At 45.2% G+C, this 19708-nt stretch overlaps 1 protein-coding gene and 1 pseudogene across 2 annotated transcripts; both read right to left on the bottom strand.

The window, feature by feature from the left end:
* Positions 1-393: 393 nt before the first annotated feature.
* On the bottom strand, positions 394-1783 carry LOC310851236 (large ribosomal subunit protein uL15-like; annotated as a pseudogene). Its single transcript has 2 exons — positions 1357-1783; positions 394-483 (listed from the first exon to the last, which is right to left on the bottom strand). The product of its transcript is annotated as a large ribosomal subunit protein uL15-like (transcript).
* A 3941-nt stretch (positions 1784-5724) lies between these two features.
* LOC310850479 (E3 ubiquitin-protein ligase TRIM7-like) lies at positions 5725-19693 on the bottom strand (the record flags this gene model as incomplete). Its single annotated transcript, XM_083751999.1, has 2 exons — positions 5725-6653; positions 19470-19693. The coding sequence occupies 2 exons, from the start codon at positions 19691-19693 to the stop codon at positions 5798-5800; spliced, it is 1080 nt and encodes a 359-aa protein (XP_083608125.1). The 3' UTR covers positions 5725-5797.
* Positions 19694-19708: the final 15 nt, after the last annotated feature.

Consider the following 19708-nt stretch of genomic DNA (forward strand, 5'->3'; position numbering starts at 1 on the left):
AGTGGGGAAGCGAACCCGGTTCACCAGATTACGAGACTACTGCTCTTAACCACTACAGCACACTGGCTCTCTATATATGGAAGTATATTGTATTTAACTATGGGGTATCAGAGTTTTTAGGGGGTTAACCAGGCTGGGATAGCTGGGAAAGCAGGCTTGTTGGTTTTTGAATGTCTGATGTAGATTTTTTTCAGTTTCGTTGTTCTGTATGGGACAATGACAATAAATATTATTGTATCATATCTGTTGTATCATATATATCGTATCATATCTGTCTGGTCGCTGTGAGAACAGGATGCTGGACCAGATGGGCCATTGGCCTGATCCAGTAGGTTCTTCTTATGTTCTTCTCATGTCTTCTTCTTTTTTTATCAATACACAGCTGAAATCGTGTTTATCAAAGCCTGGATACATAGAAAAATTCTTTATGCCACTAACACACAGGCACCACCAACTTCTTTGATTTTCTCTTCTGCCTTTCTGCTGAATAATAATAATAATAATAATTTATTATTTGTACCCCGCCCATCTGGCTGGGTTTCCCCAGCCACTCTGGGCGGCTTCCATAGAAACAAAAAATACACTAAAATATCACAGATTAAAAACTTCCCTGAACAGGGCTGCCTTAAGATGTCTTCTGAATGTCAGGTAGTTATTTATTGCTTTGACATCTGATGGGAGGGCGTTCCAAAGGGCAGGTGCCACTACCAAGAAGGCCCTCTGCCTGGTTCCCTGTAGCTTTGCTTCTCGCAATGAGGGAACAGCCAGAAGGCCCTCGGCGCTGGACCTCAGCGTCCGGGCAGAACGATGGGGGTGGAGATGCTCCTTCAGGTATACCGGGCCGAGGCCATTTAGGGCTTTAAAGGTCAACACCAGCACTTTGAATTGTGCTCGGAAACGTACTGGGAGCCAATGTAGGTCTTTCAAGACCGGTGTTATGTGGTCTCGACAGCCGCCCCCAGTCACCAGTCTAGCTGCCACATTCTGGATTAGTTGTAGTTTCCGAGTCACCTTCAAAGGTAGCCCCACGTAGAGCGCATTGCAGTAGTCCAAGCGGGAGATAACTAGAGCATGCACCACTCTGGCGAGACAGTCCGCGGGCAGGTAGGGTCTCAGCCTGCATACCAGGTGGAGTTGGTAGACAACTGCCCTGGATACAGAATTGACCTGCGCCTCCATGGACAGCTGTGAGTCCAAAATGACTCCCAGGCTGCGCACTTGGTCCTTCAGGGGCACAGTTACCCTATTCAGGACCAGGGAGTCCTCCACACCAGCCCGCCCCTTGTCCCCAAAAAACAGTACTTCTGTCTTGTCAGGATTCAACCTCAATCCATTAGCCGCCATCCATCCTCCAACCGCCTCCTGAAGAATTTTGCTTTCACGATTACAGGCTGTTTGGGCAGTTGTCCCTTGCCCAGGACTTTGTAGTAACCTGAGCGTACGATGTCAATAACTGGAGCTAATCCCGCTTGATTTTTGGCATCATTGAGTCTTGTCTGCTCACTAACAAGCATCCAGAGTTTATCCATATTCACAGTAGGGCAGAAGTGCTGGGGTTTTTTTTCAAGTGGTAATGTCTCATACCAACTTTTCCAAAATAACCAGGATGATATTTGTCACAATTAATTCTGTGGTGGTGCAAACCCCCAGCATTACCATGGCCTCCAGGATGCTTCCAGTGTTTTGCCGATACGGCCGTGGCCATGGCTAACATGACCCCTCAGTTTCCTGGTCTTCCTCAGTCTTGAAGGCATCTTGCTGGGTCAGAGTCAAAGGGAAAGAGAGCTCCTCACGTCTTCTTATGTGGAAGTTTACTCTCTCTCGTCATTTTCGAACACACTTGCTTAATTCGTGTAGGATGTGAAACACAAGAGCAGTCAAGTACAACATTCCTAGAATGAAAATGTTTGCACATGGGGAGGAATGTTTGTCCAGCCAGCAGGTAAACTTCCTGTTTCCTTCTGGGCTGGGACAGACTTCCTCTGCATGTGACTAGAGGTGGGTGTGGCCTCACCTGTGCAGGTAACGACAAAAGGGCAGGGCAGGGCAGCCATATCTCTTTCACCACATGCATCGAAGAAGCAACATCTACTAAGCCAAAGATGCCCTCTTGTCTTCCATCAAAGAAAGGACAAAGGGACTGTCTTCTTATGAGATCGATTCCAAGTGTATGTTACTTTTCTAAGCTAAGTCTGCCTTCTGGGATCTGATTGTGAACAGAATGTGAGTGAACTCTTTTTATACTTTTGTAGAAGACTATGTCATGTCTTATCTTTTATGAGGGAATAAGGGGGAAATGCCAGAACAGTTATTATAGAGGCTTTAGCGAGCTTGAGCAAACGCATCCGCTCCAAGTTTAAAAAAGGGGAATGTTACTCTGCTAAATTGTGGAACTTGTTAACACAAGTTGGAAAAGGATATAATCAGACAATTTATCCTCTCCTGCATCCCTGAACATTCCCACAATTCGTAGGTGAACAGAAGCTGAATTGTTGGGATTGTCCCTGTCCTTGCCCTGAAACGGAATTTAACATTTTAAAAATAGTGTTTGTTTAAGTGTGCCACCCCTCACCTGATTTTCTGTCTTGGGTTGAAGAGGGTGGAATGAACCCCTCAAAGTGGGAAGCAGTAAAATGCCCACTGAGGAATTATTGTGAGACCCAGTGATGAAGGGCCACAATATTTCAGCCCCACTGCTTCACACTCATGCCTGGGGGCAGATAGAGCATGTGGTGGTTTCCCCCCCCCCCCTTTAATCCACCACTTTGCTGCTTCCATAGATTCCTCAAAAGCTACAGAGCTGGCAACTTTCAGGAAGGCTTGCATCCTGGTGGGATTCTTTTCCTCATTTAAAACCTTGCAGAAGGCACTACTTGTCACCTTTGGTGCTGACTTGCCACTCTGGGAGCTCTGCAGGTATTTTTCACCTGCATGCTTCTCACCAGTGTCACTGATGGCCTCCAGGGAGCCGCTGCTGTGATCTGTAGGCTTCCCTGCCAAGCACATTCCTGGGTCTACTTTGCAGAATTTGGGCTGGGGAGCTGAGGGAGGGACAGTAGCCCTTCGGAAGCTCACTCCATGGATTTACCTATAAGCTAAACAAGCTATAGCTTGGGGCCCCACTCTCTTGGGGACCCCCCCCCCAAACAACCCAAAACAATGATGTAAGTAATGGACCATACAGAACGTAGGCACCCTATACAGTGGAACCTCGGGTTGCGAACATGATCCGTGCAGGAGGCATGTTCGCAACCTGCAGCGCCACATCTGCGCATGCGCAAAGTGTGGTTTAGTTCTTCTGCGCATGCACGAGCTCAGTAACCCCTTTCCGGTACTTCCGGGTTTCGGTGCGTCCATTACCAGAAAACACGTAACTTGAAGTGTCTGTAACCCGAGGTACCACTGTATATAGAAATGAGCAAACCAGTGATATTTTAGGGAGCAGGCTAGCAGGCGGGGCCCATTACTTACATCATAGGAGCCTACACAACACAAAACACTGTTGCTGTATGTAGATTTTATTTGATTTTTTTTAATCTTATATTTTGGAAATGTACACCCATTAAATGTACATCCTTTAAATTTTGGGGGGGCCAAGAGAGTGGGGTCCTAAACTATAGCTTGTTTAGCTCATAGGTAAATCTGGCACTGGATTTCAAGCAGTCGACTACCTGATCTTATTCTCTTCTTTGTAATGTGTGCAGTAGGTCCTGTTGAAGGAGAGCTTTGCAGCACTTCCAGAATCAGAGAGCGGCAGCAATCTTCCTGAAGTCTGCCGTTGGCTCAGTTGTGATTCATGACTCCCCATGTCTTACCTTGAATCGGCCTTCCTGAGACCTGGAGCAGAATGATTGAAGGGATGGAGCAATTTTCCTTCCAGGTAAGGTTATACAACATTCCGGACTTTTCAACTTAGGAAAAAAAGGTCCCTGAGACTTGGGGAGAAGTGGGGCTTGACTGAGCTGAGTCTACTATCGGCAGAATATTTTGAGAATCTGAGTGAAAACGGAGCTTCATTCCTATTGCCCCAAGATTCAACTCAAATCATTTCTCTCTTTCCATTAGTACCACTCTTGGAAAACTCTTGATGGTTTGAAAGCAAAGCCTGAGAGCAACTCCATTGAAGAGAGTAATCGTCACATAAGAAGTTCTAGAAATAAATAGATCTGAAGGACCATTTCTCTCCTGCCTTCAGGAATCTCTTGCTTATACAATTCCACTTCATTATTGGTTCCTTCGAGTTATTTAGGAAAAGGCCTCTGTATTTTCTTATGTGATGGAGCAGAGGAGCTGATATCTTAGTAGGGACAGACTTTGGATTCTTCACCATTGATTACAGAAGATGTGGAACTTGGGCAGATCCAATATTATCTGAAGTTGTGATAGAGACAGGGACTGGTACCTATGCACCTTGTTGATGTTGATTAGTCATTTAGTCGTGTCCGACTCTTTGTGACCCCCTGGACCAGAGCACGCCAGACACTCCTGTCTTCCACTGCCTCCCGCAGTTTGGTCAAACCCATGCTGGTAGCTTCGAGAACACTGTCCAACCATCTCTTTCTCTGTCGTCCCCTTCTCCTTGTGCCCTCCATCTTTTCCAACATCAGGGTCTTTTCCAGAGAGTCTTTCCAGGGAGATGGCCAAAGTATTGGAGCCTCAGCTTCAGAATCTGTCCTTCCAGTGAGCACTCAGGGCTGATTTCCTTCAGAATGGGGAGGTTTGATCTTCTTGCAGTCCATGGGACTCTCAAGAGTCTCCTCCAGCACTATAATTCAAAAGCATCAATTCTTCAGTGATCAACCTTCTTTATGGTCCAGCTTTCACTTCCATACATCATTACTAGGAAAACCATAGCTTTAACTATAGGGACCTATGTTGGCAAGGTGATATCTCTACTTTTTAAGATGCTGTCTAGGTTTGTCATTGCTTTTCTCCCAAGAAGCAGGCGTCTTTTAATTTCGTGGCTGCTGTCACCATCTGCAGTGATCATGGAGCCCAATACAATTTTATATTGAGGAAACATCCTGAACTTGCCAATCAGCATACAAGCAAGCAGCTCACAGCCTCCTCTCCTTCTCTGCGAGAGGCAGGAATGACTCAATTTCCATCTGCGGTTGGTTTGATCAAGAGGTTGGAACAGCTTCCCTATTAGGAAAGGTATTGGGGACTTTAGTTTAGAGAAAAGGCGAGTTAAGAGATGACACGACAGATGTTTATAAAATGCCATGCATATGCGTGGGGAAGAATGGACTGATAAAAGTATTCCTCCCTCTCTCTTAACACTCGAAGTCATGGATATCTAATGAAGCTGAATGTTGGAAGATTGGACATGTACTAAGGTGAAAGCTTACTGGGACATAATCTATAATGAATTTAAAAAGGTGTTTAAATATAATTTTAGTAAAAACCCAGAGGCGTTATTGTTAGGTTTAATTGGAGATGAAATTCCAAAAAAAAGATGTAAACTTGTTTATGTATGCCACAACGGCTGCATGGATACTTCTTCTTTTTTTTCCTTTTTTTTTGAAGGTGAGAAAATTTATTAGGACTCCTAAAAGTGTGACTGTCTCTCTAAGAAGTAAGCTGCAGAGGGAATTCTGGGAAAAGGAAAGAAAATGCAAACCAAGAGCAATCCGTTTTTGTTTTGTTATTTCTGCTGATTTTGACTGGAATGAATCCTCTCAAAGAGCCCTTGAAAAACTGCCGAACCTGCTCTTGGCAGGTAAACGTTTTTTTATGTCAGTCACTCTGGTCTGGAGAGAAACTCCTGCTCGGCCTGAGAGGCAGATTAATCTCCTCAGGAGATACTGAGGTGGGTTTTATTTTCCCACAGATGAAAGAAAGGGAGGAGGGTCTCTCCAGAGAATGAGGCTCCTGAGAACATGTAGAGTTCGGTTCCTGAGTCAGCGTCAGAAAAAGACACACGTCCCCCTTCATAGTCCAGAGTCACCCGTATCCTCCTGGGCTTCTCCTTCAGGGAAAGAGGCGAAAGATCAGGGGAGGTACGGGCCCAGTATTTCTCTCCCCTCTTCCCCACAGCCCAGATCCCTCTCTCAGGCCTTAAGGGGAAGATGCCCTTTCTCTTCACAGACTTCCTGGCGACCCCCAAAGCCCACCATCCCCCACTTCCCACAGTGACTTCCCAGAAATGTCTGCCTGCTGTGAATCCCTCACATCCCAACACACAAATCTTGTGGCTAAATCTCTCAGGATTATCAGGCAGGGCTTGAGGTTTGTCTCCCCATCTCACGCTTTCCCCATCCTTGGACAGGCTGAGCCAGGGATGGGCTGTGTCTGGATCCAGAGTGACATTTGCTTTCTGAATAGCAAAGCATCTCTGTAAGGTCCTTTTCACATCCTGCAGGAGTTCACTCGCTGGCTGCTGACTCTTCTCCTCCATCTCCTGGATGATCCTCTCAAGAGAGGAGAGTTTCCTGGAGAGTCTGGCCAGCTGCTCATCCCTTCTCTCTGCAATCTCCTTCTCCACCTCTGCCACATGAGTCAGCAGACGTTTCTCTTGTTCTTCCAGGAACCGGCGCAGTTCTCTGAACTTCTCCACAGCCTTCAGACTCTCCGTTTCTGTTAATTTAAGGAGGTCTTTGCATTCCTTGTCCAGGGCTGCTAGATAGGTCAGAATGAAGCAGCAGGAACTTCTAACATTGGAAGAATGGCTGAGTAGGATGGTGGAATAAGCAGAGTTAGCAAAGCTGACGGGGAAGATCCGGAATCAGCACGACGAACTGTTTCAAACGGACTGGAGCACATTTATATTATATGTGAAAGAACATTGTAAACATCTGAAAACGTTTGTAGGTTTGAGTTGAAATGTTTTGTAATGTGAACCTAAGGAACTGATTTACATTAAATGAGGGGAAATACAAAAAGAAGAGAGTGGTCATAGAAATGCTTAGAATTAAGTAATTATGTTTGAGGTCAGAAAGGGGGACGGGGGGAGGTCGATGCTCAGTCTGAGCAATGCTTGTGGTTATGGAATTATGTAATGGAACTGTGATTATGACAAAATTGAAAATTTAATAATAAATATTATTAAAAAAAGAATGTTGGAAGATTGAGGAGAGAGAAAAGAAATAACTTCTTCATTCACCTAAACTATGGAACTCCCTGCCAAAGAAGGCCATCTACTTGGAGAGCCTCAAAAGAGGATTAGACAAACTCATGGAAAAAAGGACTGTCAATGACTACAGTGGTACCTCAGGTTACATACGCTTCAGGTTACAGACTCCGGTAACCCAGAAATAGTGCTTCAGGTTAAGAACTTTGCTTCAGGATGCGAACAGAAATCGTGCTCCGGCGGTGCAGTGGCAGTGGGAGGCCCCATTAGCCAAAGTGGTGCTTCAGGTTAAGAACAGTTTCAGGTTAAGAATGGACCTCCGGAACGAATTAAGTACTTAACTCGAGGTACCACTGTACTAACTCTGATGGCTATTCTCTGGCTCCTCAGTGAGAGGCAGCAATGTCTCTGAATACCAGTTGCTGGAAACCATGGAGGTTCCTGTCCTGCTTGCATCTCATTGGCCAGGACAAGAACAAGATGCTGCTTTAGATGGACCAGGCTCTTCTTATGTTCTTAGTTTTGCATCTTGGACTACTGCAATACGCTCTATGTGAGGCTACCTTTGAAGGAGTCCTGGAAATTACAACTAATCCAGAATGCGACAGCTAGACTGGTGACTGGGAGCGGCCGCCGAGACCACATAACACCGGTCTTGAAAGACCTACATTGGCTCCCAGTACATTTCCGAGCACAATTCAAAGTGTTGATGCTGACCTTTAAAGCCCTAAACGGCCTCGGTCCAGTATATCTGAAGGAGCGTCTCCAACCCCATCATTCTGCCTGGACACAGAGGTCCAGCGCCGAGGGCCTTCTGGTGGTTCCCTCACTGTGAGAAGCCAAGTTACAGGAAACCAGGCAGAGGGCCTTCTCAGTAGTGGCACCCACCTTGTGGAACGCCGTCCCACCAGATGTCAAAGAGAAAAACAACTACCAGACTGTTAGAAAACATCTGAAGGCAGCCCTGTTTAGGGAAGCTTTTAATGTTTGATGGACTATTGTATTTTAATATTTTGTTGGAAGCCACCCAGGGTAGCTGGGGAAACCCAGCCAGATGGGCGGGGTATGTATGTATGTATGTATGTATGTATGTATGTATGTATAAATAAATAAATAAGCAATCCAATCTAGCTTCATTCAGATTGGAGTATATTCCTGGTAAGACCACTTTTATCCCTCTTAAAAAGGAATAAAGACACAACAGTCTTCTTCATAAGTAACAATAAGACGTTGACTCATGATCAGAGCACAGTGTGGTTCCTGAAGGCAAGCTTTAGGCTTGAAGTTGCAAATAAGTGTGAGTGGATTTACCCCATATGGGTATATCCCTGTATTGCTGACTGAGAGCCAGCAGTGCAGTCATAGAATCATAGAATCCTAGAGTTGGAAGAGACCACAAGGGCCATCGAGTCCAACCCCTGCCAAGCAGGAAACACCATCAGAGCACTCCTGACATATGGTTGTCAAGCCTCTGCTTAAAGACCTCCAAAGAAGGAGACTCCACCACACTCCTTGGCAGCAAATTCCACTGTCGAAAAGTCCAGGAGGCAAAAGGCAAAAGTGTCAAAAAGAGGAAGGTGTCTGCGTGACTGGACCTTTTGTTAGGTCTGGAAGGGTCACGCTCACCTACCTGGTCACATGCAAAGCAAGGATGCTCCAGACCAGGTGTAACAGGAAGTTTAACTGGCTGGACCAACATTCCCCTGCATGTTCACTCTAGGCAAACAGGAAATGTTGTACTTGACTGCTCCAGAGGATTACATCCCACAAGGCCAAATGCTCAAAGTGTCTTGAAGTACAAAGCCCTGGTGCAAATGCCTGAAATCAGGAAGCATTTTTGCCATGCCCTTTTCAGCCACTGCTGTTGGTCCAGCCGTGTTCTGAGAGAAAGACGTCTCGCTATCATACACCTCTAAACAAAGCAGAGGACACTGGATCAAAACTCCTCCCCGCTTCCAACAAAAACTACAATCATCAAAGAGTGACAAACATCAAAAGGAACATATTTCAAAACCTGCCCTGTAAAAGAGAGAGAATCAGTGAAATGGGAGCCTGTCAGTTTCAAGGCATAAGGCTTGGATGGGAGGTGTTTGGGTTTTTTATATAAAAAAGTCCAGAATCATTAGAAGCTGTCAAGAACAGGAAATAAAGGTGTGTATGTTGCCTTTAAACTGCATTGAAGAGATATGTATAGAGGAAACAAACGCTTCAAAGGGAATAGGATTGTTCTAACTGCTTGTAGCGGAGGGGCTGCTGCAGATGTTTTTGAAAACATAGCTTAAACCTCAGCTTCCTAAAGCTGTGAAGGTTGAAGGGAGAATAAAGTTGCTGTTGAAGAAAGGGAATAATAAGCACCCATGGGTGGAAAGACAGGTGGCAAAAAATGTCCATTTCCTTTGACATACAAAATGCATAATGCGATCTTTCTTTAGATCACACTTAATGTAAAAATACACAGATCATAGTATTGGTCTGCATTTTTGCAGAAGGTTAAAAGTTCCGCTTTGAAAGGTGCCCTTTTGAGTTAATTCCCTATAGACAATAATTTTTTTAAAGGAGCAGTTTCTTCACAGCCTGCAGAGTCAGCGGCCGCTTTTCTTTGCTGAAACGTAAACTGCAGACCTGCCAGAAGAAGGAGCTGGTCCTTGTGGCCAGTCGCTTGCAGCTCCTGAACAGTTCTCCTGAGCAGCCTCCCAGATACCTGACCATAAGACGCACCTAGTTTTTAGAGGAGGAAAACAAAACAAAAAATATTCTGAACAAAACAGTGGATGTATGATTTTTGTGGTTCATGCTGTGGCCACAGACATGTGATTTGACGGTGAGTTTGGGGTAGCCCAATGCAAAAATCCTGAGCATCCATGTGGATCCATGCTTTGTAACCACGTTTTTGCACCATTGCAGCCTCACGAAACAGTGGATGCGTGGTTTTTGTGTGTGTGCAGGCTGTAGCCATGGACATGCTATGTGATCTGATGGTGAATTTGGGGTGACCCAATGTAAAAATCCTGAGGATCCATAGGCTTTTACCTCCCCCCTTCCAGGCAGCCTCCTTTATCACTAGAGTCCCTTATCTCCCTCCCCGATTGCTTGCAGATTAGCGGCTTTGTTTCAACACCCACTTCCCTCTTTCAAAAAAAGAAAAGAAAAAAAGCATGATTAGCTTTTTGCCCCTGGGCAATTCGGCTCCAGGGATCACACATTCACTCCGTAAGACGTACAGACATTTCTAATTACTTTTTAGGAAGAAAAAGGTATGTCTTATGGAGTGAAAAATACGAAAATACGGCAGTTAACTTATGGAACTCGCTCCTCTAGAATGTATTGATGGCCACCAACTTTTTGTTGTTGTTTAGTCATTTAGTCATGGACCAGAGCACACCAGGCACTCCTGTCTTCCACTGCCTCCTGCAGTTTGGTCAAACCCATGCTGGTAGCTTTGAGAATACTGTCCCACCATCTCGTCCTCCGTCGTCCCCTTCTCCTTGTGCCCTCCATCTTTCCCAACATCAGGGTCTTTTCCAGGGAGTCTTCTCTTCTCATGAGGTGGCCAAAGTATTGGAGCCTCAGCTTCAGGATCTGTCCTTCCAGTGAGCACTCAGGGCTGATTTCCTTCAGAATGGAGAAGTTTGATCTTCTTGCAGTCCATGTGGACTCTCAAGAGTCTCCTCCAGCACCAGAATTCAAAAGCATCAATTCTTCGGTGATCCGCCTTCTTTATGGTCCAGCTCTCACCAGGATTAGACAAATTAATAGGTGAGAGGGCTGTCAATGGCTTCTAGCCATGATGGCTGTGCTCTACCTCCATAGTCAGAGGCAGAAATGCTTCTGAATACCAGTTCCTGGAAACCGCAGGAGGGGAGAGAGCTCTTAGGCTTGGATCCTGCTTGCAGGTTTCCCAATGGGGCATCTGGTCAGCCACTGTAAGAACAGGATGCTAGACTGGATGAGCAATTGGCTTGATCCAGCAGACTCCTCTTATTTTCTTATGTTCTTCACACCACCCTCAGAGATGGGGTGCAAGCTATCAGAGATACCATTGTTGACAGGCTCCAGCACACCTTGCTATTAAATTCTGCCACTTTGTACTCCACAGTTACTTCAGCCTTGGGGAGAACATGTTGTCTTCAGATCAGTGGCACTGCCATGGTCACTTGCCTGGCTCCACAGTTAAAGAAACATTTAATGGCTGACATTGAACAAGTCTTCTCCACCCCAGCCTCCAAAAACCTCTCCTCTACCCAGTGCTATTTTTCTAGAAAAAGAGGTGCCAGAACTTACCCTGAACACCTCAATCGTTCTCTTAGAATGGCAATGGCACCAACAGTGTCTGGGGTCCAGGTTGCCAGCTTGATAACACAGTAAGCGTAGGTAATTAAAAAGGAGGATTTATTGCAAAAACAAACAGGTAGCTCTGGACGGCTCTGACAAAGCCTCCAGCATCATTACTCAAGATGACACTTCTGAAGACTCTTTCCGGCGTCAACAGAAGATATTGAACTCATGATCCCTACGCCTCTTGTTTTGCTTCCTGTCTAGCAACCCTCCCATTCATCGACGCTTTGGACTTAGTGGATCAGCTCCAACCTCTTCCTGGTCTGAGAGGCTGTCTCTGAATCTGTTCTCTCCTATTTGTGCTTCCTGCAAGCTTTGGCTGTGTTCTAGCCTGCTCTCAGCTACTGCCTTATCAGCCAGCCCGTCAAGCTCAGGAAGAGCCGAATTCTGCAGCTGCCGGCTCTCCCCTGCCTGACTAACATCTAAGCCTCTCTGTTCCTGGCTGCTTTCTGCAGTTGGCTGCAACCCTTCGCTTGGAGCTGGCTCATTCCTGACAAACGGAGAGGTACTAGAACTGAGTTCCAGCAAGTTCTGGCTGGAAAAAAGTCCCGTCTCTACCTGAGATACATGGAGAACATCTTCATAATCTGGACTCAGGATCAGGATGTACCCGTACAGCTTCACCAGGACTTCCAGGAGAACAAACTTTCACCCCATCATCAGCCTGAGCCTAGACCAGTCCCCAGAAGAGGTTCCCTTTCTGGACAGACTTGGCAGCTACATAAGGGCACCGCCTTACACAGGAGATCCACTGACTGCTGCTCAGATTTATATACTTCCAGCTTCCACCCAGAACAAGATCCACAACCAAGCTCAAAGATACAACCACTTTTCTTAAGACCCATCAGGCGGAGACTCTGCGTTTTAAGAATATACATCAAGCATTCCTCAAACTGCAATACCCATCCAACAAAATGAAAAGGTGGAGGGGGAAACAGCTCAACAAGGCCAGACTGGTACCTAGGAATGATCTATCATAAAGGCAGAGCTGGAAGAGAAAGTGCTGTTGATCGTTCCCAGCTGAAACCACTCAAATGTGTCAGTAATGATCAACAGCCCAATCTTGGACAATGACAGACCTTCCTCCCGCTGACCTTGGTGGGCAGTTCTGTGCTTTCTTAAAGACAGCAACAGAAAATTGTGGACCAGACCCTATAAGAAAAAGATGGAGGTCAAATCTGTCCCCATATTCTACTTGGGCAACATCATTATAGGTCCCAATAACACCCCCCACAACATCAAGGGATAAAGGGATTTCTTTTATTTTTTTAAAAAAATGCTGCTCTTCAGCCAAAAAAAGGGCTCCCAGCTCAGCTTTCAAATCACTCAAAAGAAAAGGAAAAGTTAAAAAGACAAAACAGCCCTCTAGTCTACAATCTAGAAAGAAAAATGGGGAAGAAGAGAGGAGAAATTCATTCACCTGCTTCTTCCAGTGGCATCACCTACCACCATCTGCGAACAAGGCCCTTCTGCATTCTGTAAAGGGCAAAAAAAGCCAGTCCTCAGGGAGAATAAAAAATGAACACAAATCTGACATCTGAAATGACAATATATCTAAAAACCAATGGAGGTTTCAAACCTTTCAACCTCCCAGGACATCCTAGAAGTGACTACAGTGGTACCTCAGGTTACATACGCTTCAGGTTACATACGCTTCCGGTTACAGACTCTGCTAACCCAGAAATATTACCTCGGGTTAAGAACTTTGCTTCAGGATGAGAACAAAAATTGTGCGGTAGCAGCAGGAGGCCCCATTAGCTAAAGTGGTGCTTCAGGTTAAGAACAGTTTCAGGTTAAGTACGGACCTCCGGAACGAATTAAGTACTTAACCTGAGGTACCACTGTATTGGCTGACCATCCTGAAACCAAGGGAGACCGCAGTGGGGAATGACTGGATTGCAATGCATCAAGAGTTTCAGAATTGTTGGCTGAACGGAGACCAAGGATTCTTAGTGTATTGTTTGTTTACTATGGCCAGGATATCTGTTTGGTCTAATACTGCTTTCTGTGAATGGTCACTGTTAATAATGTAAATAATATCACCTGTTATCACTTCTGACTTCAACCCTACTCCCCACTCCACCCTAAACTATGGCATGCCCTCCAAGTGTCCTGATTTTCCAGGGACAATCCTTTTTAATAATAATAATAATAATTGTTTTCCCCATGTATACATCCTCTAACAACGTTTCTCTAATAATTTTCCATACGCCCCCCCGGGACTTCCCTCATATTCCCATTTTGTTTTATTTCCATATTACTCAACCTGCGTGTTGTTTCCTAAAAAAAAATCCCAATAAATATAATCTTACTTTTTGTTATAGTCAACTGTGTTTGTTAATTCAAACCCTGCCAGTGAGTCCAATTCTTTATGTTGCCTCTTCATATATGTTGTAAATGGTTCCCATGCTCTTTTAAAGTCTGTAATTTATCTGTTAATTTTGCCAGTTCTGCATATTCCATAAGTTTCCCTTGCCATTGTTCTTTCGTTGGTATTTCTTCTGTCTTCGAAGCTTGGCTAATACTGTATAATTCTTGCTGCTATTGTTGCATACATAATTTCCAATTTTCTTTTTTTTTAACTTTTGATCTAAAATTCCTGGGAGAAATGCTTCTGGTTTCTTAACAAAAGTCTTTTTTCAATTCATTATATATCATTTCCCAATGATTTCTAACCCTTTTGCATTCCCACCACATATGATAAAATGTACCATCTTTTTCTTAACATTTCCAACAGGTTATAGATCCCTTTTTATACATTTTTGCCACTTTCTCTGGCGTAATATACCATCTATACATCATTTTCATATAATTCTCTTTCAATAAGATACAATCTGTAAATTTTAAATTCACCTTCCACATCTTTTCCCAATCTTCCATTTGTATATTATGACCTAAATCCTGAGCCCACTTTATTTATGCTGACATTACCATTTCATCCAGCGTTTCCCCATATATTATACATTTTTTTAAAGTAATTTCATATCACTCTCAATTACCTATTTTTGAAAGTTTGACACTGTGTAGCTGAAATCTTTCTTCTTGTCTTCCTTAAACAGTTCATTCAATTGTCTATGATGTAACCAGCTTTGCAATGTAGTCTTTAGTTCCTTCCAGGGACAATTCTGGAATTACAAAAGCCATCCCGGCTTCTGATTTGATCCCAGAACACCCCTATTTCCCCTGTCAGTGCTGCCGCCGCTAAGCTCAAAGAGGAGAATGAGCCAGCGTTTGTCACAGGTGTTGAGGGCTGTGGCAAGGGAGCATCGCGTTGCCTCTCCATTGCCAGGGCCAGATTTAGGTTTGATGAGGCCCTAAGCTACTGAAGGTAATGGGGCCCTACTAAATATACTAAATAATAAAGATGAATATTTTTCTAAAGTATCAAAATAAATAAATTACGTATTACATGGAATCAATCAGTAGGCAGAAGACTCATACCCTTAGCCCATGCTGCCTGATCATCAGTCTACAAGCACTCTCTCATATTACACAACAGGTACAACAGCTTGTGCTACATTCAACTGTGCTGCTCTGCAGACTGAAGCTGCATGCTACCTGTTGCCATGCAGCCAGTCCCTGCAGAATGTAGGCACCCTATACAGTAGAACCTCGGGTTCTGAATGTGATCTGTGTGGGAGGCATATTTGCAACCCACAGCGCTGCGTTTGTGACGCGATTTGTCACTACTGCGCATGTGCAAAGTGCGATTTAGCGTTTCTGCGCATGCGTGAGCACCAAGACCTGGAAGTAACCCATTCTGGTACTTCCGGGTTTTGGCTCATCCATAACCTCAAAACGCGTAAACTGAAGCATCTGTAATCCGAGGTAGCACTGTATATAGAAATGAGCAAACCAGTGATATTTTAGAGACCAGACTAGCAGGAGCAGAGCAGAGCACAAGGAGTCTTGTTTTTTTTAATATACAAAACAATGCTTTGTGTGTCTAATATTGCCCCTTTCTAAAATTTGTTTACTGGTGTGTGGTTTTCTTTTTGTAACTCTACCAAAGAAGAAAATAAAATAGAGATTAAGGGGTTTTCTTGGGACAGTGGAGGTCCTGTTGGTGTCGTGGTAGTGGCCCTCACCCTTCTTCTGGTAGGAAATGAGGGGGATCGAGAGCATAGCTGTCAACTTTCAGATTTGAAAATAAGGGATCAGCAGTCTCTATTTCCATCTGAGGAATGTTGGAGGGTCTGCTTGTCAGAAGCTCAACCTACTCGAGTAGGACCCTGGCAGAGACAATGCCCAACTGGCATGTTCCCTCCCTCCTGCGTGATCGTTTGGGAGCTTCAAAAGCTTTCTTCTGCCTGAACATCACAGCGACCAATGCCAACCGACACCGGCACACTTAGGGATCCGCAGAGTTTGCGCAGCTTGCATGACTGCAATCATGGAGCAGGAATTCTAACACTGCTATGGGTATATGTACCTGTAACTCAGGCTAACACTTCACACATCTGACGAAGAGGCTTGTCCCCCCCCCCCCCAAGCTCATGCCATAATAAATTTGTTAGTTTTTAAGGCGGCATTATGTTCATCCTTCTAGAAAATAAAAGAGTCTGAATGAATTATGTTTTATAGAAAGAAAGTGTTAAGAAGCTTCCTTCTGTCACATTAGATCCTTTGCCGTCTCGTTTCCCAGGCTTTCTCAAAATCTAAGGCCATAAGAATGGTAATAGCAGAGAAAAGCATTTTGCGGGCCCAGGGAATCAAGTTTAGAGTGGGCCTGTGCCCAGTCCCAACAAATGCTGAGGAATGGATAGAATCACAGAATCATGGAGTTAAGAGGAACTCCAGGAGTCATCTAGTCCAACACCCTGCAGTGCAGTTACAGATAGGTAGCCGTGTTGGTCTGCCATAGTCAAAACAAAACAAAAATTCCTTCCAGTAGCACCTTAAAGACCAACTAAGTTAGTTCTTGGTATGAGCTTTCATGTGCATGCACACTTCTTCAGATACCTGAAGAAGAAGTATCTGAAGTATCTGATACATGAAGTACCTGAAGAAGTGTGCAAGCACACGAAAGCTCATACCAAGAACTAACTTAGTTGGTCTTTAAGGTGCTACTGGAAGGAATTTTTTTTGTTTTGCCCCTGCAATGCAGGAATCTGAACATTCCCCCATCCAATTGGAAACTGCTTGGCTTTTCAAATGCGCTAGCAGTGACTCTATTAGTTTGGTCCCACCCTCTGCAGCAGCAGAAAATAGGTTTGCTCCATCTTCCATGGGACAGCCCTTCAAATACTTGAAGATGGCTTTCATATCTCCTGTCCGTCTTTCCTTCTCCAGGCTAAACAGACCCAGTTCCCTCAACCGTTCCTCCGCTAAGACTTGCTTTCCAGACCAGGTCACTGGAAAAGCTTTTTTGCCTGGAAGAAGAACAGCTCTTGTCTTCCAATCTCTGCATGTGAAGTTAACGGAAGGGCTAAATATGGAAACTAGGGCAGCTTAGTTCTTTCTTGCCAAGCAGACCCCAGACCTGCATTACAGCAATACCTCAGTGAGTCCAGGTCACGGCAAGGTGACCCAGAAAGACGGCAGTATTCCTTAGGTCTTTCTGGGAGGTCCAAGGTAGAATCTACAAGCATATAAGAACCACTGTGAAAATGCTTTTTAAAAAAAGCGTTTTGAAAAAAATATATTGAATTTGCCATAGCTCACCACCGCCATCTAGTGTCACATTTGTATGTTGCACTTTAAAACACACTTAAAACGTTTTATTTGCAGCTGTATAGCATCACCTCCTGGCAAATAGAAGGGGAAGAAATGGAGGCAATGAGAGATTTTACTTTCTTGGGCTCCATGATCACTGCAGATGGTGACAGCAGTCATGAAATTAAAAGACACCTGCTTCTTGGGAGAAAAGCAATGACAAACATAGACAGCATCTTAAACAGCAGAGACATCACCTTGCCGACAAAGGTCTGCATAGTTAAAGCTCTGGTTTTCCCAGTAGTGATGTATGGAAGTGAGAGCTGGACCATAAAGAAGGATTGATGCTTTTGAATTATGGTGCTGAGGAGACTCTTGAGAGTCCCATGGACTGCAAGAAGATCAAACCTATCCATTCTTCAGGAAATCATCCCTGAGTGCTCACTGGAAAGACAGATCCTGAAGCTGAGGCTCCAATACTTTGGCCACCTCATGAGAAGAGAAGACTCCCTGGAAAAGACCCTGATGTTGGGAAAGATGGAGGGCACAAGGAGAAGGGGACGACAGAGGAAGAGATGGTTGGACAGTGTTCTCGAAGCTACTAGCATGAGTTTGACTAAACTGCGGGAGGCAGTGGAAGACAGAAGTGTCTGGCGTGCTGTGGTCCAGGGGGTCACGAAGAGTCAGACACGACTAAACAACTAAACAACAACAACAACATAGCTGAGTCCCAAGTGAGCCTGTGCAGTAGACAACCTGCAGCCAAAGGGAAAGGGAAAGGTTGAGTCTGGAATGCCTACTCTCAACTCAGCCATCCTGAGTCTCTTGCCCGCCTGCCCGCCCCCTCCATTCCAGACTCCTTGGCTGGGCTTGTCTGCCTGCATTTGTCATTTGTATTAGTTTTTAATCTCCCCATCAGTGTAGCTCGCCGGAGTTCAGGTTGAGATGACTGGGGAAGTTTAATTGCAGCGCCTTCGACGGCCCTCGTAACACCGGATTCAATAAAAGTTTATGAAAAAGATAATAATCGCAAAGGGTTTTATAGCCCTGGATAGAACAAAGGTACCGTTGCAACGAACAAGGTGGTTCTTTTTCAGCCTCGTATAATCCCTGCTTCAATTTGATTAAACAAGGAAACTGGAAGGGGGGGGGGGGGAGAGAGAGAGGGAATGAGAGAGAAAGTCTAACAGCAAGAGGGTCGGGTGGGCAAGCACGCCGTTCCTTTTGCCGTTCGTAAGCAATAAGTGGCCTTTTCCTGCCTCCTTCCCTCTCTGTGTGATCTCCTTGACAGGAAGATGAATTGGACTTAGGTGGGCAAGAAAGTAATGTTTATTTCGCACAGGAAATATGCTGAACTGCGGCACGAGTGGGCCAGGGGAGCTGGCTGGGGAGTCAGCAGAAGGGAGGACAACCTGAAGATGAGGCTTGGCTCTCCAGTATCCTGTCCCTCACTGCATGTTCCCCTCTAAGAAGCATCACCTACATTTGGAACTGATAGGCAGGAAGCTGAATCACAGAGCTGGGAGAGGCACTGGGCGGATTTATTTATTTTTAGACCCCTGACCATTAGGTCCAGTCGTGGCCGACTCTGGGGTTGTGGCGCTCATCTTGCTTTATTGGCCGAGAGAGCTTCCAGGTCATGTGGCCAGCATGACTAAGCCGCTTCTGGCAAACGAGAGCAGTGCACGGAAATGCCATTTACCTTCCCGCCGGAGCAGTACCTATTTATCTACTTGCACTTTGAGGTGCTTTCGAACTGCTAGGTTGGCAGGAGCAGGGACCGAGCAACGGGAGCTCACCCCGTCACGGGGATTTGAACCACCGACCTTCTGATCGGCAAGCCCTAGGCTCTGTGGTTTAACCCACAGCGCCACCCGCATCCCACTGGGCAGCTAGGTGTCTTCTAATTCATATAAGAGGAGCTTTCTGGATCAGGCCAATGGCCATCTAGGTCTAAGTTTTACATACCGTCCTGATAGTACCAATATTCAGCTTCGTTGAATGAGGTCTGGTGTGATGACAGAGGGAGAAAAGATTTTCTCTGTCCACTTTCTACATGCCATGCATCAATTTATGAACGTCTATCATGTCACCTGTCACTCATCTTTTCTCTAAAGTAACAATCCCCCCAAATTGCAGACTTACCTCATAAAGGAAGCTACTCCTGACCCACTTCGCATCTTCTTCTCAATGCAATTTCAGCATTACTCCTATCAGACAGTAACCTTTAAATCTTGAGAACGCCCAAGGGAGCCTGTTCTGCTGCTGAGCTGCTCTTACTTTTAGGACATCTTTCTCCCAAATCAGCTTCCCTGAACTCTCTGCCCAATGATTCTAGGGATCACCCACACTAACCTTTTGCCCTGTGCTTTCTAGGCTATGTCTGAGCACTTTTCCCCCGCCTCACATTTTCTCCACGATAACCTGCTCTTTGATACGGAATCGGAACAAAAGGCATTTTGAGTTTTTTGCAGATTGCTGTTTGCTCCGATTCAGCAGTAAAGAGCGAGTTTTCACAGGGAAATCACTGGGGAGGGGAACAGTGGCATCATGAGACGGCAGGGCATCCTGGGTGCCATGTCGGGGGGGTGACAAGAAAGCACTCTGCGAGGGCTCGTGGCAAGCAGCCATCACGTCGCCGAAGCC

The sequence above is a fragment of the Podarcis gaigeae genome (genome assembly GCF_964106915.1).
Source record: "Podarcis gaigeae genome assembly, chromosome: 8".
Classification (NCBI taxonomy): domain Eukaryota; kingdom Metazoa; phylum Chordata; class Lepidosauria; order Squamata; family Lacertidae; genus Podarcis; species Podarcis gaigeae.